A 24,565-nucleotide genomic window follows, 5' to 3' on the forward strand; every position below is an offset into this window, starting at 1 on the left:
GTGGGTGTCTGATCTTAATGGCTACTCCAAGTTGTTTCGACACCTTCCTATCTTTTCATTGTATCGTAGTCTTGTGATGTTTTTGAAACGATGACAATATTAATAAACCTGATTGATTGATAGTAACACTGGTATCCATGACTGCCCTGCCTGGGGCTCATGCAATACCGGAATAACATGGATGGGGTGGTGCAAGACTTAGAAAGCCGGACAAGGCTACATCTGCGCCTTCCTTGTCCAGCGGCATATGCACATCATAGTGCAATGGTTATGCGTCCAGTTTTTCGATCGGTAGGTCGTGGTGTCGATCCACTGCCGGGTCATACCAAAGGCTTGAAAATTGGTATCCACAGGACCACAGCTATCCTGCTAGGTGCTCAGCGATCATGGATAGAATGGAGGAGAAAAATATGACTAGACTAGATGACCTCACGGCCGTATGGCAACTCCGTCGTCAAAGCATCTCGATCGATGGTGCAGGCAAAAAAGATATCATATCTTTCTCTCTTTTTCTCTCTCTCTCTCTCTCTCACTCATGGTATGCATATATGCACAGATCGTGCGTATGATCATGAGTAGGTGTATATGCCGCAAAAACATCAAGTTCAAAACTGAAATTACATCATTTCTAAAGCTACTGATTTCATTCTTGGGCAATTGGGCTTATTTACCTCGGTCTTTTTGGTACTAGCATACGGCGATTATCGCACAAAACTTCAATTTTCGTTAAAACGATGACTCGTGAAATAAGGAAATTCCGATGCAAGGAGTTTGCAACCTGCCTCGAATACAGGAAATGCCATTTTGAAATTGCGTTTAAGATTACCGATTTGATGTGGCAAATTACTGTTTCTGTAAAATGCAAGACGATTGGCTGCTACTTTTAAAATAGCCAACCCGGATTGCTTCCTATGTCTACATAGGATACCAATTTGTCTGATCGAATAAACTGGAATTCATCACATTTCATTGCGTGCAAAATATTTGATTGTTATGGATGCAGTAACATTATCTGAAGTTTCTGCACCTGACACGACTGTGGAATATGGCGACACCACCATCTCTGAATATCTGGAATTTCAAAATGCTCGAACCTTATCCGCTGCAGATATTGTCGTCGTTATTATATACTTGATTGCTTCGCTCGCAGTAGGCCTTTGGGTGCGTAAATTGCATTATTGGTGTGTATACAATTGCATTCACAAAAGCGATAACATGAATGCTTCAGGCCAGTAAGTCACCAACAAGAGGGAGCGTGAAAGGATATTTCCTTGCTGGACAGACTATGCCATGGTGGCCAGTTGGGGCATCGCTTTTTGCATCTAACATTGGAACCGGGCATTTCATAGGTCTGGCAGGGACAGGTGCGATGTATGGCGTTGTTTCATTGAGTATACAATAGCGATCGATGTTATACAAAATTACAGGTGCTGCTAATGGAATAGCAATCGGTTCCTTCGAATGGTTAGCGCCGTTTGAATTAGTTTTATTGGGATGGGTGTTCCTACCGATTTATATGTCATGCCAGGTAAGAAAATGTGGACGATTGTCATTTTCTATCGTTTCAAATTGCGATTGGTGGTAGGTTTACACAATGCCGGAATATCTGGAGAAACGCTATGGCGGGAGAAGGCTACGGCTTACCATGTCTATCATATCGATGGTTTTGTACGTCCTCACTAAAATTGCGGTGGACATATACGCCGGAGCACTATTCATCCAATTAGCGTTGGGTATAAACTTATACCTTGCCGTTGGTATGTCCTTGCACTCTCTCTTTACATCGAATCATATCTGTAGTTTTTCCGACAATGGGAGCCTACATCGTTCCATACCTTGGTTTTCAGTATCTCTACTGGTGATCACAGCAATATTATATACTGTTCTGGGTGGCCTGAAAGCGGTGATATACACCGACGCAATGCAAACTGTCGTCATGCTTATCGGAGGTCTGCTAGTAACAATATTGGGTATTTTCATGACATCGTACATGGATTATATTACTGACTGACAGTGAATTTACATTTACAAGGCTTTATAGAGATTGGCGGTTACAGCGGTTTGGAAGAAAAGTACATGTCAGCTGTCCCAGAACTATCGAAAGACGTTATGGAATCTTCCAACATGTCAACTTGCGGACTCCCTAGAGAAGACTCTTTTCATATATTTCGCCATCCTACAGAATCGGATCTACCCTGGCCTGGTATGCTCTCCGGAATCTTTCTTCTGGGATCATGGTACTGGTGCACAGATCAGGTAACGTTTAGCTACGCGTACTGGGCATTGCGTCGCCCGCGATTCTGAGCATATTGATTTTATCAACTCAACCGGAAATGCGTTTACTTTGAAGTTTACTGTATTTATGTACCGTGATTATAGGCTACGTAAGCTACGTACGTCGTTGAGTAATCCAGGTTCGAAATAAAGCCAATAAATCAAAGTATGCCGTAACAATTGAAGTTACACTTACAAGTCACACTGTTTCCGCATTCAAGTTCAAATCTTATTTATTGGAAGATCGGCGCTATAAACTATTACGTCATAAGTTTCCAAATCCTAATTCGTTAACGATGTTATGTTATGAAGGCCAATATTTCAACAAGATTAGGAGCACTATATATTTCTTTACTGAAGTCAGGCGTGAACCGATCTTTTTATTTGTTAGTTGAGCGCAGAGCAGGACTCCGTGTTTAAGGAACGTAATTTAAGTCGGCGTTATGAGAAAAATCATGCATTGAAATACACACACTCGGCCGATGCGGACCGGCTAGTGAAGCTAGTAAAACAACAAGGCTATTTTGCTGAGCCATACATAGTTTCGGAAGGCAGCTTAATATTAATATATCCACTTAGCTCTTAGCAGTAAGTGTTGACAATGCCTGCGTGCATGCGAAATTGGTTCAAATAATATGTACTTGATAATATTAAATTAGCGGCGTGTTAAAGTGAGTAAAGCATACGATTTATATCGATATTCGTTTAATAGGTCATTGTTCAAAGAGCTCTATCCGTAAGTTCCCTTCAAGATGCAAAAGGCGGGTGCATTTTGGCTGGCTTTCTGAAGATCATCCCCATGTACATGATCGTGATGACAGGTCGACTAAAATCAACCACAATTAGAATTGGGGTTGCATTTAAAACAAACTGTGTTTTAAAACACTTTGTTTAAAACATGTTCTAAACATTGTTTTAAAAAAGTGCCTTTAGTTTTTTTTTTTTAGTTGTAACATTATGCCATAATTGTGTAAATACTTTACGAAAAACATGTCGTATGAGCCTACGGACAATTACCACCCGATTTAGCCGACGTATATCGATATGGGATGGTTGGAACCCTCAAAATAGTCGGTTCACCAGCAATAGTGCATATATTTCGTCAAAGGAGCTATTTTTACCCTATATTTTCAATTGTCAAAGTCAATCCACTATGATGTCACAATTGAATATTCGTGACGTCATGGCTTAAAAAAACATAAAAAACAATAAAAAACAATTTTAAATTAGGGCCTTGTTTTAAACATGTTTGTTTTAAATTGATTTTTGTTTTAAATGCAACCCTAATTAGAATGCTATTGGCGAGTCTGTATTTATAAATGTTAATGTCTTGGTTTCCACAGGAATGATCAGCAGAGTGTTATTTCCAAATGAGGTCGCGTGTGCGAATTCAACAGAATGCGAAAAGATATGCCAAAACCCAGAGGGATGTTCCAATATCGCATATCCGTTGCTTGTACTTGATATTCTGCCACAAGGTATGAGAGTATATAGAGTACAGAGAAGTAATCTGAAAAGCTACCGAACGACGCCTAACATTTTCACAGGTCTAAGAGGCATCATGGTAGCTGCAATGCTAGCGGCGTTGATGAGCTCACTAACTTCGATTTTCAACAGCACTAGTACAATATTCACTTTAGATATCTGGCTACGCGTGCGAAAACAGGCGTCCGTCAAAGAACAACTTATCGTTGGAAAGTAAAGCTTACATAATTGACGCGTATATACCTTATTATTGCAAATTGGTCAATAATTTTTCAGGATTACTGTAGTTCTTCTCGTAGTCGTGTCCATTTTATGGATTCCGATCCTACTGACATCCGCTGGCGGGCAGTTGTTTATTTACCTTCAAACGATCCAGTCAGCACTTGGGCCACCTATATTCGGAGTCTACGTTTTTGGAATTATGATTCCTCGCGTCAATGAGAAAGTAACGGACGGTTGCATTGAAATTTATCTCATACGCTGTCCAAAGGACTCGAAGTTTGTAAAGCGTTACCCATTGTGGTTCTCAACGATCACGAGATGGTAACAAAACTCAGAATTGGGCTGCGGCCTAAAAAGTGTGATGTTGACATAATTGTCGATATGAAGCAAGACGTGTGTTACTAGTACTTTAGTAGAATACACTGAACTTCAATGCGGCCAGCAAACAACTGCATCTCTTGAACGTTTTCTTTATTCCTGCCAAGCTACTTCGTAACGAAGAACCTAAAATGTAGAAAAATACTACAATTCCAACGTCCTATGCAGCAATGCCTAATTTAAATACTTGAGTGCAACATTTTGTAAAAATTAAGTTTTTTAAAGTCGAAAAATGTCAAATTATCATTTTTAAGTCAAAATATAATCGCCTTATTGATAACCAATTAGCAATTAACAACATAGCACTTTCCGATAAAGCTTGTATATTTTAGGGAGCATTCTGGGGTCTTATGATCGGAATATTCGGCGGAATGGTCCGCTTGATTCTAGACTTTTCGCACAAGCCTCCCGCCTGCGGTGAAGAGGAATACAGGCCAGCTATACTGTATAAGTACAGTGATGCTAATTGCCTTGATTGCGATAATGATTGCGAATTGCATGGTGCTGTTTGTTCTACAGGGTGAATTATCTCTACGTTAGTTCCATCGTATTTGCTGCCGAGGCTTTGGTGATGTTTGTGTTGAGCTGTATGTCGGATCCACCGAATGAATCCGAAGTAAGCATTACGGAGCATTTGAGGCAGAAATGTCAGAAATGTTGGTTGTGAACAGTAACACACTTTGTTCAGTTGCGGGGAACTACTTGGAAATATATTTGGAAGTCTAACATAGGAGAAGAGAAAGCGAAAAATGACGAGAACGTGGAATTAGCAGGTTTGTTCATCTACTCTTGCTAGAAACTCATCGTCGATCTGCTAAACATATATTGACAACTGACATGTGCGTGACCGGCGTCCGCCCGCGTCTGACCTGACCACTGTAGTCCTACTAATAATTTTGACTACTGTAATGAGATGAATTGGTACGGTATGGTACGATTGGATTGTGGATGTGTCATTTTAAATATTAATAGTCGTATTAATGATTTGCCACACTATTTTTATCGGCAAAGATCGAGAATGACGCAATGAAAATGAATTATGTCTCAACGCAGACTTCGGTATTATGGAGGGGGCACTTTGCGCCATTCTCGCCTTGGCTACATAATTGCGTAGTATATTAATATGCTATAAAAAGTAATTAGAGGCTAGGTATTTTGTTCGGCGCATTGGAAACGTAAATATCAGTTTGGAATACCTGCCGTAAGCCGAAATCGCCAAGGGGTTAATTTTTGCAATGGTTGTTTTGTCGTCGGTTTGTTGGTTACAACACAATTTATCTACGTAGTCAGCAATTCGTCGTTGAAACTGTTGGCACTATATCTCTATACTGTATATTGAACGATAGAATGGTTGTATAGCTGCAGTGTCATGTCCTTGTAGTCGTGAAGAAATTATTTATGTATGTGCATATGTAGCCTGCATGAGAATATATGTTGGTGTCACTATTTTATAGTCGCGATCAAAGAGGAATCACCAAGCGAGGAAGGTAACGAATCAAAACAACATAGCGATAATGGTCGAGCTACTTCGGCCCAAGACACTGAAGGTATGAGATATGCCTACATTGTAATATACCAATAGGCCTACCATCATCAATTATGCCTCACGTTTTGCCAAATGAACTATGGCATAGTCACTATGCTATAGGGTACACTTAATTAGATCGAGATACACGGCGCTTATGATGCTTGGTTTGACAGAACTCTGGTCATTACTATTTGTGCTTCTCGCCAGATAAAAATAAGTTAACACCACAAATCGGTTGCTGTATCATGTTTATTGCGTAGATTTGGCTTCATATTTCAAACCATTCGAACCAAAGCTCGTCTCAAAGATCCTTCAACGAAACGGGCCATTCGCTATTTTTGACATGCCGTGCCGTAAGCTATACTCTCTAGCAATGATACCTCCCGTAACATCTCGGTATTCTTTTGGCGGTCACAAAGAAAACAATTCTAGTTGAGCGACATAAAATAAGTTTGTATTTCTTGACAATTTCCATTTCATTGCACTTTGTAACCATTCTTCGGTTCGATAACCACTTCCCAGAAATGTCGTTTCCACGAACATGCCCATTGCCCATTGTCCAATCCAGCCTTTTGACATCCGAGGCATCATGCGACGCAACAGACCGAGGTTTGGAAGCTCAGTCAGCAAGAATAAATTATCGAAATTAGAAACTACATTTCACGTTGATAAAATAACTATACTATAATGCAGTGCTTTTCAACCTGTGTGACGGTTCGCACTTGTGCGAATGAAAAAAATTGCGGTGCGAATGACGAAGGTGGTGCGAATAGTGCGAATGAAAATCGGGATCAAGTGCGAATGAAAATCGTGGTTATAATTGTTAACTTTTCTGACGTGAAATAATTCAAATAAACCTTATAGTAAATTTAAGGTCAGTGTAACTTTTGTAGTTGCGACGGAATTGTAAAACTTGATACGACGCACCACTAATCGTAGCTCTCACAAGCCGTAGTGAATTAATATTCCCGCACTATAATTATTACGTAACCAGACGCTTGGTTTGGAAGCTGGTTTGGTGGCAGTATAGAGATCTCTACAATCTCTATAGTGCCAGACATACAGTATATCAGCCCGTCTGAGCCTGCGACAGGCTGGAAAAATGACTTCAAATTTGACTTTCTACTCTCTTTCGCTAAACAATCATCATATTTTCGTAATAACTGTTCGATAAGCGCGAGGCACGAGGATAGTAGTAAATACCATCAGTACAGACTCACATTTGCAGTTACTGTAACGCAAAATTTCCCCCCGTCCAAGGTTATTAAAGTATGGACCGCAAAGGGTATAATTTTGGGTCGACACGATGCTATCTGTTAATATGTATGTAATATTTATCGAATTTATTGTAAAAAAACCTGCGATAGTTTTTACATATCCAAGGTCACTGTGTTGGGTACTGTAGCCAATTAGCGAGACACGCAGAAAATATAGCTTCATCATGAGAATTCGTGATAAGATTTGTCCGACTGTTTTTTCTGGAAAACATGCTCGAAGACCGTTGGGATGAACTAATGTAGGGGTGAGCAACGAGCGAGCTCAGGCATATGAGATTCATTCATTTCGAGACTAACCCCTTCTGCGTCGGGACACATGAAGACGTAAAGTTTTGGCGAACAAGCCGCTGCTAAAAACATAAGCTGCGACAAAACATCAGTCTAAAAATGACCGATGCTGGATGGCCAAACCTTTCGAAATGGATTGGATATGCTCCGTTGTCGGCACGGAATAGTCCAGTTCTTGCAATCTGAGTTAGACAGTATAGTACAACTGCGATACGCAAAGGAATTCAATTCGTTTTTATTTGAAATCGCGTGCGTCATACATGTTTTGTAGAGTTGTCGAGGGTAGAATTGTGGTGTACGCGTTCTGTATGTCACACATGCCCGTAAAATCGTATTGTTTGCTGCAAAATTGTAATATTAAAAATGAATTCTTTTTAATGGGTGAGGCACGGGTCGCGAGATGCCACAAAAATTCAAATTTTGGTGGACGGTGGTGTAGTCTAAAAGCAACTTTACCGTCACTGTTATGAATTCTCAAGTTAGATTGAGCTAATGAGCAAAACACACGGTATCATGAGTTATTTGCTCTTCTCATAAACTCGCGAGACACAAGTTGGAGCAACGTATCATAAGGTAGCGAGCTCTAATGTGCCTTGATCGTTTTGCACCTTGTGTTTCAAAGACGGTAAGGCCTCAACACAAACATGCGGGTTTTCCATCCTTTCGACAAACTGGAGCCTCGTGGGACATTTGTGTTAGCTCTCAAAAACGATTTCTGCCAGCAAGCATTTTTCACTCGCGAAAAATACGCTGTATTTTGGATAGGTGTGCAGAACAGTTTATAAGACCTGGTCATCCAAGCACTAGTAGACGTTCTTGTACAAATTCCCGAGAAGGGTGTTAGTGATATAGTTGAAAGCAAAACGAGCGAAAAAAGTTGCCTTTTTAATGAGACACTTAACTTAAGGTACATAGTAGTCAATTTGTTGCACATCTGAACAAAATGTTGTTAAGTAGGCCCATCTTCATCTTCTTTATGTATAACAATTTTCGTTTAGTTTGTGCGAATGAAATTTATTTTACAAAAAAAGTGCGAATGGAGCTCAAAAAGGCTGAAAAGCACTGCTATAATGTATAACGCATATTTTCGTTGATCGAAAAATATAATCTTGCTACTCAACTAGAATCACTACAATTGATACGCGAATCGTTATGCAGAACTAGGGTTGCATTTAAAACAAAAATCAATTTAAAACAAACATATTTAAAACAAGGCCCTTGTTAAAACAAGTTTTTTCTTTGAAGGCACGACGTCACGAACATTCAATTGTGGCGTCATAGTGGATTGGCATTGACAATTGAAAATACAGGGTAAATATAGCTCCTTTAACGAAATATCTGCACTATTGCTGTTGAACCGACTATTTTGAGGATTCCAACCATCCCATATCGATATATACGTCGGCTATATATCGGGTGGTAATTGTCCGTAGGCTCATACAACATGTTTTTTGGAAAGTATTCACACAATTATGGCATAATTTTGCAGCTTGAAAAAACACCATTTTTTAAAAAGGATTTTTGTTTAAAACACTGTTTAAAACACCGTTTGTTTTAAATGCAACCCTATGCACAACTCTTCTTGCAATGCTGTAAAACGCCTAAATGATAGGCCGCTTTCATGTTTTGTCAAGCCGTCGAATACCGTATGACATGTTGCTTTCATTCTATAAATCTATACTGTTATACCACGAGCGTTTTGATGAAGATGTATCCCGTTTCAACGAGCCACGCTTTTCTATTTTATCCTCTGTACGCGTTTTCAGGGGCGCAAAACGAATCGAAGCAAGCGAATGTGGGAAGAGAGAATAACAAATTGATGGAGTCGCCCCGTGCCAAGTTCTGGTTGAACATTGCCGCGGCTTGCTTGTTAATTTTTGTCACTTTTTTGATGGGATACTACGGTTGATTGAATGTGATAATTATGATTGAACAGTTGAGCACTCACGCGATTAGGATAACAGTAGAATTGATGGCATTGAGATGATATAGAGACGCGACCTATCAGTTAATCGTTTTACCTTTTACGCGTGCGGCCGTACGCGCGAACAAATCACGGGCATTATACAATACGTCTTTTTATTGTATTGCATTGCAGAGTGCGAACTGGTTTTTATTTGGGTTTGTATCGCAGGCCAAATTGATATTTTACTGTCGTGTAGTGACTTCCATCTTGTGATTGGGATTGAGGAACGGGGCACACGGGATTAATCAAAACTAGTAGCCAATATACGGAAAAGACGCATCAGATTCCAAGTCGGCGCTCTTTGATTAGTTAAACAAACTTTATTCACATGACTGAAAATTCATCGACTGTTGAAGACTAGAACTACTCATTGACATTATATAAAACGATAACGAACCGCGATAGCAGCATGAAAGAGTCCCATTATCCTCGAACCTGAATCTAGTATAAATTCTAATGATTTGACTCGGGTAGTGGGAGATTTTTTCGTGCACTGAAATTTACGCTTCTGATTTCCACCAAGAGTTGATAAATCAGCGAGAATTATAGTTCCGACACTCCGCTAGGCTGAAGGCTATTGGATCTCGATTATGTGAACGTCGTAGCCTATCGCAGCATCGGGAACATATGCATAGTACAGAGTTATGCTATGCACACTGTAAAAAATAAAAACCTCGATTTACCGCGAAATGTTTGGAAGCACGGTAGCCAGACATTTCGTGGTAATCTAACATTACCGTTAGTTAATGCAAATTCAACTTACACCCGTCCGGTAATCTCACTTTACACGCCAGACTGTAATGTTACAGTCCCCTCCGGTATATCCAATCTACATGTTCTCCTGTACATTTGAGACTGAGACCGCCTACCCACCTACCTACCTACCTACCTACCTAAATCAGGATTACATACAAGCCAGTAAATCCACGTACGTCCTACATCCATACCTATCGCAAAGCAACCCGATGCTAAAATATCGCAAAATTTTCTTCACACTCCCAAAACGACATTGGAACAAACTGTATATTCATTCTTGATATCACGATGAAGTGGTAATCGATGGAAAAGTATTGCTGCTGGAGGTCTAATTCTTCTTTAGGAGACATGCAGTAACACGAGTGGTCGCAAGAAAAGGTGAATTAATTCCACCACCGGCCAAACTTCCAATCGTTTCTTTTTCTCTTCCTCATTCCTTCTGTGTAACTAGTATCTTGCAGTTCCACTAAAAAGAATTCATGAGTAAATCGCTATATAAAGCAAAGTTCCTAACCTAGACATGACATTATAAAGACTACTAAGACAAATAGGCTAACAAAAATATACGGAAACATGTTTTGAAGTACCGGTACTGGTGCATTGTGTGATGAAGGCTCCGCCTTGTACATGATATAGCAGAGATTCGTGACTTACTTTATCTAATGTATTGAAGCAAAAGGTTCCTCATTTGAGGTGGCATGTGTGCCAAACAAATCCAGCAGTGAATGAAAACATCTCTACGCTATGGCCCGAAAATGACATAAACAAGCTAACAGTTTCAACTCCTCCGCGACGGAGTATGTGGTGTCACAGGTCACTATATAAGTTGACTAATATCCCAAAATAGAACAGAGAATGTGGAGAATGAAATATTTCAATCATGAAATCAAAGTGGTGTGCACATTGCACAGTCGCAGATATTCACGGTATCAAATACTATGTAGTACTGTACCTTTTACGATGCGTATCCCATTCAGCGTTCCTAGGAATCTTCCACGATCGTGTCCACTTTCTTCAACTTAAAGCACAACAAGCTCCGCTTCACCCTTTGCTCAAATCTCAATAATGGCCTTGGCCAGACAACGATACGATACTCGAACGATTTCGAAATAAGTCGTATTCATCCACTGACATGCCACCAATAATATTTGCTGGCCACGTTATAATGTTTGACTTAGGTTATTTCTCTTTCATACAGAAACATTTATCATTACATATAGTTCCTTTCTTTTCCATCTAATTTCGTATAAATTGATATTTATCCCAAGTGTTGTTCACTACTTACTGTACCCAAAGAATGTAGAAGGACAAGAAGTGCGAGGTCATTGTGTCGTCATTTCATTGTTACGTACGGCGTCCGCCATTTTGGTCTCAAAAGCTGCAGCGATCTGCCTTCGGTTTGCCTGCAGAAGCGCTCGCCGGTTCTAATAAAATTTATTTTTCGGATAATTTCACCCTTTATTTATAAAGTCCGACTATGAGTGAATAATTTATACTCCAATTAATCATTACTAAGAAACTGGAACGAGCCTTAACCCGAGAATATATTAAAAAATTCAGAAAAATGTTCGTGGTATCAGAGGATTCACTCATTTACATTCGATATAGAAGCACTGTTGGAGTTCAAAAACTACCCATGCTTTCCAGATGAAAACCTGATTTTCAGTGCTGATATAATTGTATGGCCTGTCATTCTCTTTTCAAAGCCTGAATCTGATCCTTGTTAAGAAACCTTCCTATCCTCTTCCATCTGTTCCGTGTTATCCGAGCTTACATGCAACTACCAAAACGATCATAAATTGTACAATCCCGCTATTAATCACATTTGGGTATCTTGTATGGTTCTCATTGTGTATTTGTATCGTCAAAATGCTACAATTAATTTCACAAGGATTTCGCATTACCAGCGATTTCAACGGCGCAATTTCTTCATCTTTCTCTCTGAATTTGTTTGCACTGTATTCCGTGGCACGCAAGACCTGAACAGGTTGTTGTTGTTGTTGATTATTATTTGATTGGCGATTATAACGCAAGTGGTTTTGTTCGCCATATCCAAAAAGTCATTTATCATCTAGGGGTGGGTATTGCATTACAAAATGTAAACTCAAATATATGGCTTCGTTGCGAGAACGAGCACGTTGAACAGGTGATAAGGGTGACTCTAAACTTTTAATAATAATGATAATAACGCGCAATTTCTTCATCTTTCTCCCGACACCGGTCTTCTAGCTGCAAATTGTAAGATGGGTGACTTTATATCGTAGTGGGTGGTCTATGCTGTTACAGTATCTATGCGGAAAGTTCCTATCGGCATTATTGAATCTTACTAGCTCCATCTCCTGCTTCAACAGGATACAATTCTCACAAAAAGCCTTTGGTTGAGATTCTAAATAAAGGGATTAATTCGCCAAATCATGAAGAAGCAAGTAGGATTGTACGCCTACCGGGATTCGCCGGTGATTTGTTTTTCACCAAGCATATACATAGTTATACACGCCATCATTGCAATCCATTTCTGTGACAATATGATTTTTATAGGATAGGAGAATTTTCTTCTACTTATGCAACGTCATTTCGTACCTTCAGTTGACATTGATCTTTTGAGAACCCGCCAAGTACGTATCTCTCCGACGGGGATTCGGTACATCGAATAATGTCGGGATTTCATTCAACTTGAATTTTGCGCAACCGTCAATACGCTTTCTTTCAAATTGATTGGCTTCAAAGTGTTTCTTGAGTTAACTTGCGTTGGCCAAAAGCTATTACGTTAAAATTTCAATTGCAACAAACTTCGCAAAGTCGTCCATTGATCTCGCCTGTAGTTTATTTTGCATCTCCGCATCCTCTCTTCATCCACTGGAAAACGTTATGCAGCATCGCCATCGCCTGCAATTAGATGCAGCCCAGAAAGGCATTTTGCTGTGGTAGTCCGGGGTGATCTGAAATAAAAACGACCAGCAGACAACGAAAATACATAAATTCACCTTGGTTTCTATGTCCAATATCCCAGTTGCGAGCGTAATCCCATAAATATCACTGCCAATATGACCGAAAACTACAGCCGCACGCATACGTTCAGGCTGTTTTTATGGTCTTTTGAGACCAAAATGGATGCCGCTGCGTAACAGTGGCGTGACGCAACAATGACCTCGCACTTCTTGTCCTTCTACATTCTTTGACTGTACCTACTAAACGAGACGCTGCTTGTGATGTCACAGTTGTGCGTTGGCTGTTTACTACGAATCTCAGAAAACCAGTAACGCGTAACGGTAACCTATTGTAACCTATTACAGGTCGCCTTGTCCGCCATTAGCAAATGGTCAACTGAGCACGCGGTGCTGATATTTCTAGTTTCCCGAACAATATTATACACCCTGAACTGATTTTCTAACTTATCAGCCCAATCTGTAACAACGAATGTAACCAGCGAGAACGGCCGTATAGCCATATAGCCTTATAATATAATATAATGGCTATGGCGTAACCACATTAGCTACGATTGTCAGTTGTTTCTTGTACCCTACTGTGTACTATACTGAAATTGGTACTAGGGCCAACAATTTCCGTACGACAGGCCCCAGTTTCGCGAACGAGGTTGAATCAAGTCAAATCACCACGAGAATGATATATCAGTAACATTCATTTCGACGTATATATTGGCTGCAGCGATTATGAAGCTAATCAATCTTCCCAATAGCCTGGTAAACTTCAGTTATGAGTAACTGTCAGTAATTTTGCGATGAAATTCTGGTAACTTGACTTCACAGCTAAACTAAGGTAATATTACATATCAAAATGTAAAATTACAAGCTACGCACAGTTATTGGCTGCGGCCGGTAATTCGTTGTAAAATTTACAGAGATTTCCCAGTAAATCTACCAGATTTTTTACAGTGCACGTATGTGGAAATGACATTGTCACAAAGTACAACGAAATAGGTACGGTCGAAAAGACTACATAATCTCTAATCAGAAAATCAAGATAAGCTTTCATCGTCAGATATGGTGGTGATTCTCGAGAATTTTGCTTGGAACATGCGTTATATTCCGACTGTGAATAATAAAATGTTCCCACCATCCCAAAGTATATATTTTAGTGACGTTTAATATACTTTGGCGATGGCACGGTTGGTTATAGCGGCTTAGTTAGGTTCCGTTATGGTAGGCGTCTGGTTATTTGAAGGGGTTTAGGTTGGGTTCTGGCAGGGTTGTAATGACTAGAGTCACGATTTTTGTGACTTGGATTGACTCGTGTCATTTTTTCAAATGCGTAAAATCACTCGACTCGAGTCAATTTGTGTATTGACTTGACTTGTACTCGAGTCATTGTGCATGATAAAGTACTAGTTTTAAAATCGTTTGATGTATACTGTAGAACGCAGGGTTGTAATGACTCGAGCTATGACTCGACTCAAGTCATTTTTCAAATGCGTAAACTAATTCGAACCAAGTCATATGACTCGAGACTAGGACGGCTAAGATAGAAATTTCATTGGAACTTTGAAGAACAGTTAAGTCATCACATTATTGGTATTTCGTCTGTCAGTCGTGATACTTGGAAAATAGGGCTAGAAACTGCTCGGACTGAGGGAAATTAGCAAATTACGATACTATGAATGCGTACCATTCTATATCACTCACAACACTGTGACTCGGACTCGACGCTCTACTCACTCACTTGGACTTGACTCGGTGGTGAATTGAAAATGACTCGAGTTGAAACTACAAAAGTGAGATTGACTTGTGCCTCAGAATCTTGTGACTTGGTTACAACGCTGGGTTCTGGATCGAGTAACGTTTAGGGGTTGGGTCGTGTTTTTAAGTTGGACGTCGGGCCAGGTTCAACCCAACGCAGCCCCTAACCTTCCCTGTCTCAGCCTAGCCAATAATCCATGATTAACACAACTGCTAACTAGGGCTGCGGGCAAAATCGAGTACCTGAGTGATTCGATTCTGAATCACGTATTACGCTTCGAGTCGAGCCGAGTATTCGAGTAGCACTTATTATGACGTCACAACAGCTTGTACCATGTCAAAGTTCAAATATGTACCTTTTATGCCACCAATAAGAACATAATGCCTGTTATCCGTCACATTGAAGATAATTTGGTATTTTTCGACCATACCGATTTCATTGCACTTCTTGACAATGTTGTGGGATGGTCATGACTTCCGAAATGTGTTATTTCCACTAACGTTCGTAGCTTTGTACTATGTCTCGTATGCTGCGACACGGCCAATCAAGGTTTCAAGGCTTCCTCAGTGGAAAATAGTATATGAATTATAATTCTCGTTAGTAAATTAACCTTTCCGTTGCGAGTAGCGTATAATTTCGGTACTCGAAAAAATCGTCTTTTACTACTCGACTCGAATCATTAAAATAAATACTCGATTCAGATTCGAGTACTCGAATCATTGTGCCCAGCCCTACTGCTAACCCAACCCAATCGTTAACCTAACCTTTTTACCAGCAGACGCTACCATATACCCTACCCCTAAACTATGACATCATCCAATCGTAACCCAGTCAAACCAGCCCCGTTATTTTAAGCCTAACCAAATATTACCCCTACCCAGACAATATATTTGCCATAGCCGAAGTATATTATAAACCGCCAAAATATATGACTAATGACTATATATATGGCATTGACAAAACATATGGATGCCATGGGGGCTTTACACCCACCCCTGTCCAGACATTTGAAATTCACACTCCCTTAAATATGATAAGACAGATATTCCACCAATATCCTACTTAAATCCAACGATTAGAGCATCGGTCGGCAACTCGCAGATAGGGCGGACCACGACAATCAGTATTGTTACAGATAGCTATGACACATTATTAGTGTCAGTAAACTGGAAATAACGTAGGATTAAGTGCAACTGGCATCATTTCCTTCGCTTTCGCACAGATGTTACATATTTGAAAACTACAAATCTGCCTCACTGATATGACATCATGAGGGGACTCGACTGCTCGACTGCTCGACTCGGAATCGAATCATCCAGATATTCAATTTTGCTAGGGTTACCATACGTCCTCTTTTAAGAGGATTTGTCCTCTTTTTTGACTTTTTTGAAAGTGTCCTCGGAGGACGCCCTTTTGTCCGCTTTTTTGTGATTTTGTCCTCTTTTTTGAAAATTTAGGTCACATTTAGAGCAAAATGCGAGTGATATGCCGTAAATTAGCACAGAAGTGACGCTCCGGCGGGTATTTCGGAGTGAAAAACGGTGATCTAAGCTCTGAGCGAAAAGTTGACCGTTTTTTTTTCAGTCAACCGATCACAAAGTGGGAAAAATTCACCGAATTTTGAGAATTCTCCGGTTTTGCAAGTCTCAAATTTCTGAAAAAGTGTTTTTAGATTTCCAAAATATGGTAAGCCTAATTTTGCACATATCCCAAGTTACAAGAATACTTTGGCAAGAGTGGAACCGTATTTCTGTGACTCCTGGTGAATTATATTTGCTAACGCACCAAAATATAAATGCATATGCTGAGTTTGCACAATGCACAGAATATTTGCGACAAAAATTTATTCAATAACCTGCATAGAAATCATAATATTGTGCGGCTTGTGTCACTGCTCATTTTTGTCCGAGCCGCTCACCCAAAAGACGCACATTCATGCAATAACTCGTATGACTGCAATTTGGTTCTTCGTGTTGACGCGAGTTAACAAAATCATCTCACTTTTTGCAGGTACACAACTCTCGCAGTGACGTCAAAGACGAGAGGAGCGTGGAAATCAGCGATTAATCGCCAAGGAAACGGAATTGGATTCTGATTAAATAACTGGGCTTGAAGAGCCGTTCGATCGCCGCATTCACGCTATCCACCCCAACCAGGTGAGTGCCTCTAAGTACCACGTCTAGAGGCGATCCCTGACGCTGTCTATCGTAAAATTTATTCGAAAAAACAGTAAACCCCCTATTATTCTCATCTGCTCATGTCGAAGTACACGTCCACCTTAGACCGCCGCACTTCGATTGCCGACAGCACTTTTTCTGTACTCGACTCGTGCTGGGATTCGAGCCTGGGCCTCTCGCGTGACGCCTGCTGCCTGACGTTCTAACCATCTTCGCCAGCTCACCGACGATTCGTAGAGGTGAATTTTATGTATTTATACTCCTACTGGAGACGTTCGCTTCAATACACGAAAATCCATGTCAAAATAAGCTATGTTCGATCAGTCATGTAACTTCAATCCTACGAGAGGTGTCACACCCGAGACTCGAGCCAGGGCCTCTCGTGTCACGCCGGTCGCAACGTGTTGAATAATGGATTAACCAACTTGGCCACCTCACCGACGTGTACGTTACTAAAGGTTGTCTGTGTATTGTACTGTACAAGTGTACATATACTCCTGCTTGAGCCGATCACTTCTATAGACGGCCAATTATTTCTAGATGTGTCAATACTAATCGCTCGTCAACGGTACTGAAACCTAACGCTAAAACACCGTAAATTATATCTGTAAATTCTGCGTAACCACACTCAATAGCTGCATTAGTAAATTGAGATTCAACTCGAAATAAACCAATTCCTAGTAATGGGAACAGTGCCCAGACTCGAGCCCGGACCTCCTGCTTCGCACCGACTGCATTTATACAACTACGCCAGCTCACCTAAGCGTAGGTCACGCTAGGTTTTATGTGTTTGTCCTAGTTGAGCACGCTGCTTCATTATATTGAAGTAAGGTTAGGGTGACCACTGACCATACGTCCTCTTTTTTGAAAGTGTCCTCGGAGGACGCCCTTTTGTCCTCTTCTTTGAGATTTTGTCCTCTTTTTTGAAAACTTAGGTAATATTTATAGCAAAATGCGACTGCTATGCCGTAAAACAGCACCGAAGTGACGCTCCGGCGGGTATTTCGGGAGCTGGGAGGAAAGTTGACCTTTTTTTAGTCAACCACCTGACAACGTGGAGGAAAAAACGGTATTTTGGACGCTGAGCGGGAAAGATGACTTTTTTTAGTCAACCGACCACAAGGTGGGAAAATTTACCGTTTTTTCTGAATTCCTCTCCGGTTTTGCAAGTCTGAAAAAGTGTCCTCTTTTCAGATTTCCAAAATATGGTAACCCTTAAGGTTCAATTAAAAACCAGCTAGGAATGGTGTTTGTGCCGAGGCACGAAGGTGGTTTCATTACCCAATCAAGCCTATACTCCGCGACTGGCATACTGTGACTCGGAACCTTGTGACGTAACAACCCTGCTATCTATCTACATCCGAACAGGATATATCTGAAAATGCACTTCAACTTTGCTAATTGGCTGAACAAGCCAGGCTTCACAGATCCCGTCCAGTAACAGTATAACATCCGAAAACGAACAGCTACAATACCATCACGCGATTACAACTCTTCCATGATCATGCTCGTGTTATAATCACGAATATATTCTTCTCTAACATATATTTATGATTGAGATTTAACGCCGTTAGAAATAGGTGTCAGTCCCGGGAACAGTGGTTAGTTGATGGAGTAATTGGCAAAAATTCCAGGCACTGTACAAGTGAAAAGGTACGGGGCTCGGTGGACGTCGCTAAATCCACGTTACAGCTGACGGCAGGGTTAAAACGGCGAAAATAAAGTCCAGAGAGAAAACGTTCAAATACCAAAACTCGTAGCTGCAAGCCACTCGCATGTAGACTATTCATTGATGATTATTTAGAAAATTGAACACAAACAACTGTACATGTACAGTCAACAGACACAATATCACACGATTTTTTCGTACGCAGCGTGCCGCACGCGAGAAATTGCATAAAATCTGTCAACGCGCGATATCAAGAAATCTACAAATTTGAAGTGTACAATCTGAACGTCGTCATATGGTGCGGTTCAGGCGTTCAGAAGTGACCGGCGGTCTACCATCAAGTAGTAAAAGAATACTGAAACAGCTCGCTCGAATCGCGAACACGACATGAAGATCAATTCCGCTGTACAGCGTTGAAGAAAATAGGAACGGCGTTACAAAATAAAGATTGACTGCAAAACTTGGAAGCACTCCGCAATTTCATAGTTAGAGGTAAATATAGATATAACAAAAAGCGCTAGTAAGGCCTAGAATTCGTGCAGTCTTTGTTCCTCTAAACTCGCCAGCATCAGTGCATTGTCCTATTGCGATCGTAGCGTGTGGATTGTTCAATTCTCACGCCTGCGGATACAAAACATACTGAATATTGTGTGTTGATGATTGTCGAGCACAAGTAAAATAACGCCATAAATCTCTACTCAATTACGAGAAGAAATAGCGATATCCAAGGCATGCAAAACGTACTTGCAAAGCAGAGGTGGTAAGTAACTCAGGTAGTTATATTTAGTCTACTTCAACTTAAAACCTCTTATACTTTTAATTTTGAGTAGTATAAAGTATATTCGCGTGTTCCCCTGTGCTGAATATATTTTCGAAAATTGCACCTATTCCTACAGTCAATAGCCATTTTGCGTTTCAATTTTGAACTAGAAACCTCCGATTAACTGGAAAAAGTATGCGAAACCTCCAACAAAGGTAACGTTTTGATGCATATATTCATTTTGTCCTTCCACTTAAAGTAGTTTTGATGTGTAGCAGTCAGCATTGGTACTCAAGTAGATGCAGATATAGCGATTTCCAAGACACTTCCAAACTACTTCAAGTGGGAATAAAAAGTGAAGGCCGGAAAGTACTCAAGTAGTTTGAAAATACGGATTTGAGTGCGGGGTCGCATGCTTTTAACAGTTACCAAGGAGGTGGCTGCCTTAAAAATTGCATGATGCGTCTTCGCGCCTAATGTCACTACAAGTCGGTGCAATCTTCAAAAACATATTCAGTTACTCTGATACAGCTGGTATTTCGTCAAGCTCTCACAACAATTTCACTCAGGAAAGTTACACAAACATCCCAAACTACTTCCCAAGTTACAAAAGCCAACAAGTCAAACGTTAGTAGTTTATAGTTAGTTAGTAGAACTATCGACTAGAAGTTAAAGTAGTATATAAACTACTTGACTAAGTAGTGCAAGTAAGCAAGTTCAGCATCATTACTTCGCAAAAGTAGAAGTGCGTCGTTACTGACCACAATCCCAATCTTCTAAATCTCACCTTGGGATCACTTGTGGTGTACTCTGTCGTCGGCTCGGCGGCCGGGTCGACCTTGTACCTGTGCTGCTGTCCGCCCATCTCCTCGAAATTCGGATTGTCCGAGCCCTTCTTCGAGATGCTGGCCTTCCCCTGTCGACTTCTCCTAAACAAATATCGCTCACTCATTATACTTCTGTATAAAGTGATTGAAAAATCAATCACTCACTTTCTCTTCACGCAATAAACGATGATGAGGATGATGAGGATCAGAAGCAGAATCGAGCAGATGACGATCGCCGCGATTTCGCCCGCGCTGAGCGCGTTAGCTGAAAGGCCGGAAATTTTAATCAGTAACCTTTACATCGAACACAGATTTATTATCTATACAAGAAGTTTGCAATCGTAATTTGGACTGTAGTCGTGAGTTATTGTAATGTTTAATGTTATCACATATACATACCGTTGTTGTATATGCACCACTCCAATGCTTATTCAGTTTTCCATCATATCATAGTTTACTATCCCTACTACTACTACTACAATGATTAATAAGCAGGGCAAGTTTTTGCAACTTTTGCAACTTTTTTTTACAGCTTCCGGCAGCATCCTAAATGCTCGGAAGTTATGTGTTATGGTGTTTTAAGCTGTTTGGAGGAACCTTACATTGCCACTTTTTGCAACTTTTCTCTATTTTTTCATGCAACTTTTTGCATCTTTTTCGATTTTTCATGAAACTTTTTGCAATTTTTTTCGATTTATCATGCAACTAACTTTTTACTGGAAATATTTGGCACTATATGTAAATAGATCGCTTCATAAATTATTTCACTGCATTTAAATTTGAGGTCCTTTCTGATTTGACGTACATTCAGGCGAGCCCGCCGAAAATTATATTTTGATTGGGTCAGAGTCGCCAACACCGAGTTTTGCTACAGTGCGTTGGATACGGATCGATTCGAGTATCTCGTACTCCAATAATTTCTTAATAAGTGTAATAACTTATAAGTGCAACTTTTATGAAAAATAAATGCCACTTTTTACTGCAACTTTTGTGAAAAATAAGTGCAGCTTTTCACGGATTTGACTGCAACAAAAACTTTCCCTATTAATAAGTAATGCCAATACAAAATTTCAATACCATTTATGATGTCGCAGGCAGTCAGGGGATCGCTATGCTGGTTAAGAGCCGGATTTCGATTTGATGTGAAAGTTGGATTTTAGCAGGATTTTTACTGAAATATGGCAAATTATTGGGATTTTGCAAAATTTTAGTCACCGGTAGAATTTTTTTTTCGGCCTCTGAATTTCAAATCGGATTTCAAAATTTGAGAATCTCCTCATCTCTGATTTACGTCTCCGTATATTGATTTCCACGTGTCAGACGGCTTTCTGAATCAAAAGTCAAGGGCACTGTTTGAAACGCCAAGTTTGGTTTCGCCGATATAGACATTACGCGCCCATCTCCGACAAGCAGTGTGTGATTGCTTAAGTACTTGAGTATCTACTTCCACCTCTAGTTTTCAGTTTTTCTAGGCAACACTAAGCCTAGAAGACTACTTTTTACTGACTTTTGAATTGCTACTTCTACTTGAGTAGATATCTACGACCGTACCTCTATTTATACTCAAGCACCAATGATGACTATTTTGACGTCCTCTGGGTGCAATGCTATCACTCACCGACAGGGGCAGGATCTGTTGTGTACTCTGAAGTGGGTTGCAGACATACGTATCTGTCATTCTCATTCTGTCCGCAGGCCACAAACCTGTATCTCGTGCTAGGATCGAGCTGTCCGTTACATTGCGAGCTGCCGGACGGGCAACTGTTTACCGAGCCTGCACAAAACACATGACGAGAAAACCGACGTTAGACGGCTACATCTTTGTGTTGCTTCGGAAAACTGACCGATGGTGACATCGTTGTTGACTGTTTGCCGTTTCTTCCTGCGTGCAGAGGCGGCGACGCAATTGCTGGTGTACGACAAATAGGTGGGCTTCGGGCTTTGTCCGGACACGTCGTTGTAGAAAACGTTGAACGTGGTGTCCGATACGGATTCTGTAAGTTAAAGGGGTCGGTCTGCCGGCATTGCGATTGCTACTAAATGCAACGAAAAGATTAACGCAACATTTGTTTGCCGACGAATTACCAGAGGTGGTCAGTAACAAAGTACTTCTGCCTTTTCAGAGTACTAAGTAGATTTAGCTGGCCAGTAACAAAGCATTACTTCTCCGGATTGGTCAAGCGGGTTTCGCATACTTGCAAACTTACTCTTCACCACTTCTACTTTCGCTTCATATATATAAGTAATGCAAACATAAATATGTAATTGATATAGTACTAGAACAGACCTGGGCAATGTGCGGCCCGCAAAAAGTTACCCGGAATTCAGAATATGGATCCTACTTTTGAATGCAAAGGGACTAAAATTATAGGCTGTATAAACTGAACCGGACATTCGTTCACTATGGAGCCCGCTTATTTAGGTGCCAAGATTACGTAGACTGCGTCAGGGCTGTGGAATCGGTCAAATTTTACCACCGACTCCGGCTCCGACTCCACACATTTTAAATATACCGACTCTGACTCCTGGGTCTTTAAACGTACTGACTCCGACTCCAGCATTATTACAAATTCACTTCGAAAATTATATGCCACATTGTCAGTTGAATGACTATCATACAACCATTAAACATATGCAAACATATGATTAATGGTGGCATGCTAATTTGTTTCATTGTGGCACAGCTCGAATTATCCACTATGCAATTAACAAGGAAGAAAGATTTGCTAAATATCCTTCCTTTTTCACGTTTTTATAACATGGAATCTCTAATATCCTGAACTGTATGAATCCTTTAAATATGGCAGATATCCAATCCTGAATATAAAAATGTAGATAAAAAGTGTAGCTCTTGTGTATGAGTCAGCAACTAATAAAGAGATTGAACTCATTAATTTTGTCATTGCACACTATCCTGATTACAAGCACACACACTCTTACTACTAATAAACATTGGTCATAAATGGAATTTAGTTAAGTAGTGAAAGACCATAGCCTATGTCTACTCTACATGTACTTAATCAAGTCTTCAAGGATTGGGACTTGCAGTCTTTCTTAATCATTTGTTCGACCCAAACAGCTAAGCTATACTACAAATATTTTTAATTTTGTCAAGTGGGAAGCATCGTTTGGTCATATTTACATCATTTTTACAATTTTACAAAACCACCCGATGCATTTGCTCGGTCACTGTATCATGGTATAATTCCAAAAACTGCATCAATTTTGACTGCATCGCGAAAACGCATATTGTAATTTTCTTCCCCTGTGCAACTGAGTTGTAATTTGCAAGTAATGTCTAATTTTATCTATATCAGGGGTGGGCAACTTTTTCGACCAAAGGGACACATGAGATTTACGAACCATTGCGCGGGCAACTGGAATGTTGATAACCTTTTCTTAGTCGTCCGATAGGAGCGAACCGAATTAGGTAACATTGCAAACAAGACTTGTATTATTATGTTCTAAAATTGATAACAATATGTCATGCGACTGTGCAGTGCGGAACCAGGCCCTGGTCGCGCGAAATTATTTTGTAAGATAATGACTGAATTATATCAATAATTATGTTGCTAACATACATTGGGGATCGCATCTGTATACCATTGGGCTCATTTGGCAAGGACAGGATTATTCGACGTTTAGACATAGCAAAATCGACGGTATCAGTGAACATGCCTCTATCATTTCGTGCAAATGTTTTGTCGACGATCTCGCTGCGAGTGCACAAGCAAAGCCGCATGTTGGATGACACGTTATCTCCTAATTGAGAGTATAGTTAGACTCAATTCTGTGAATAATATGTATTTATAATTCAGATGTATATTCAGAAGGGGGCTCAAATACTGAATGCAAGAAATCTAGTGACAATGAATCATGCGAAGTACCGAGAAAAATTTCAAGTCAAATAAATCTGCTATGAAATATTCCACTTTATGGTCGTATACGAAGATCTGGGATAAATGTGGTTGACCCCTGGGTACGTCAATGCGTCAGAACTGTTGTTTTAGTCATCATCAAATTTCGCCGTCATGCTAATCAAATTTTGGTTGGCCTTTCAATTGTACCTGATGTCATAAATAATTTCGAGAATTACCTCGCAGGCCGCACCTAACCTTCTCGTGTGCCAAATTTGGCCTGCGTGCCTCGGGCTGGCCGCACCTGATCTGTATGGTTATTAATAACAGTGATTGGTGGTACATTATTGAAATTATATTGAAAATTCTTTGAAAGCAAATGTTTTAATGACAGAGAAGTTGGAGT

At 40.3% G+C, this 24,565-nt stretch overlaps 2 protein-coding genes and 2 long non-coding RNA genes across 14 annotated transcripts in view; 1 reads left to right on the plus strand and 3 right to left on the minus strand.

Annotated features, from left to right (window-relative positions):
- The first annotated feature begins 891 nt into the window (after window positions 1-891).
- On the plus strand, window positions 892-9,522 carry LOC145453172 (sodium/mannose cotransporter SLC5A10-like). Of its 2 annotated transcripts, XM_080331151.1 has the most exons (15): window positions 898-1,161; window positions 1,229-1,364; window positions 1,428-1,528; window positions 1,586-1,757; window positions 1,848-1,970; window positions 2,033-2,256; window positions 2,987-3,095; window positions 3,618-3,752; window positions 3,822-3,972; window positions 4,036-4,204; window positions 4,692-4,810; window positions 4,879-4,975; window positions 5,048-5,132; window positions 5,814-5,906; window positions 9,219-9,522. In XM_080331151.1, the coding sequence occupies exons 1-15, from the start codon at window positions 994-996 to the stop codon at window positions 9,359-9,361; spliced, it is 2,025 nt and encodes a 674-aa protein (XP_080187277.1). In that variant the 5' UTR covers window positions 898-993; the 3' UTR covers window positions 9,362-9,522. The 2 variants fall into 2 exon arrangements, with proteins under 2 accessions (XP_080187278.1, XP_080187277.1); XM_080331152.1 differs by lacking the exon at window positions 5,814-5,906 and having other exon boundaries at window positions 892-1,161.
- A 901-nt stretch (window positions 9,523-10,423) lies between these two features.
- Window positions 10,424-11,459, minus strand: LOC145453178 (uncharacterized). The gene is made up of 2 exons (XR_013919640.1): window positions 11,127-11,459; window positions 10,424-10,640 (listed from the first exon to the last, which is right to left on the minus strand). It is a non-coding gene; the product is annotated as an uncharacterized LOC145453178 (long non-coding RNA).
- Window positions 11,460-12,006: 547 nt separating this feature from the next.
- On the minus strand, window positions 12,007-13,356 carry LOC145453179 (uncharacterized). 2 transcript variants are annotated; one of them, XR_013919643.1, is made up of 2 exons: window positions 12,965-13,356; window positions 12,007-12,893 (listed from the first exon to the last, which is right to left on the minus strand). It is a non-coding gene; the product is annotated as an uncharacterized LOC145453179 (long non-coding RNA). The 2 variants fall into 2 exon arrangements; XR_013919641.1 differs by having other exon boundaries at window positions 12,007-12,906.
- A 5,184-nt stretch (window positions 13,357-18,540) lies between these two features.
- The window catches only part of LOC145453159 (uncharacterized), a 65,637-nt gene continuing 59,612 nt past the window's right edge, over window positions 18,541-24,565 (minus strand). For all 9 annotated transcript variants that reach the window (XM_080331108.1, XM_080331107.1, XM_080331105.1 and 6 more), the window contains 5 exons: window positions 22,147-22,296; window positions 21,921-22,076; window positions 20,468-20,567; window positions 20,263-20,404; window positions 18,541-19,336 (listed from right to left, as the gene is read on the minus strand). In XM_080331108.1, coding sequence (XP_080187234.1) covers window positions 19,331-19,336; window positions 20,263-20,404; window positions 20,468-20,567; window positions 21,921-22,076; window positions 22,147-22,296 — 554 coding nt within the window. In that variant the 3' untranslated portion in view covers window positions 18,541-19,330. The remainder of the gene's footprint in view (window positions 19,337-20,262; window positions 20,405-20,467; window positions 20,568-21,920; window positions 22,077-22,146; window positions 22,297-24,565) is intronic.

Source organism: Botryllus schlosseri, chromosome 13, assembly GCF_051294905.1.
Source record: "Botryllus schlosseri isolate E-star chromosome 13, Bs_hap1, whole genome shotgun sequence".
NCBI classification, from domain to species: domain Eukaryota; kingdom Metazoa; phylum Chordata; class Ascidiacea; order Stolidobranchia; family Styelidae; genus Botryllus; species Botryllus schlosseri.

What these genes read in the sequence shown, in the direction of transcription:
- LOC145453172 (XM_080331151.1), top strand. Translation starts at nt 994, where the DNA reads ATGGATGCAGTAACATTATCTGAAGTTTCTGCACCTGACACGACTGTG. An exon ending in GTACATGATCGTGATGACAG is followed by an intron (nt 3,096 to 3,617) that starts GTCGACTAAAAT and finishes TGGTTTCCACAG; the next exon opens with GAATGATCAGCAGAGTGTTA. An exon ending in GAACAACTTATCGTTGGAAA is followed by an intron (nt 3,973 to 4,035) that starts GTAAAGCTTACA and finishes ATAATTTTTCAG; the next exon opens with GATTACTGTAGTTCTTCTCG.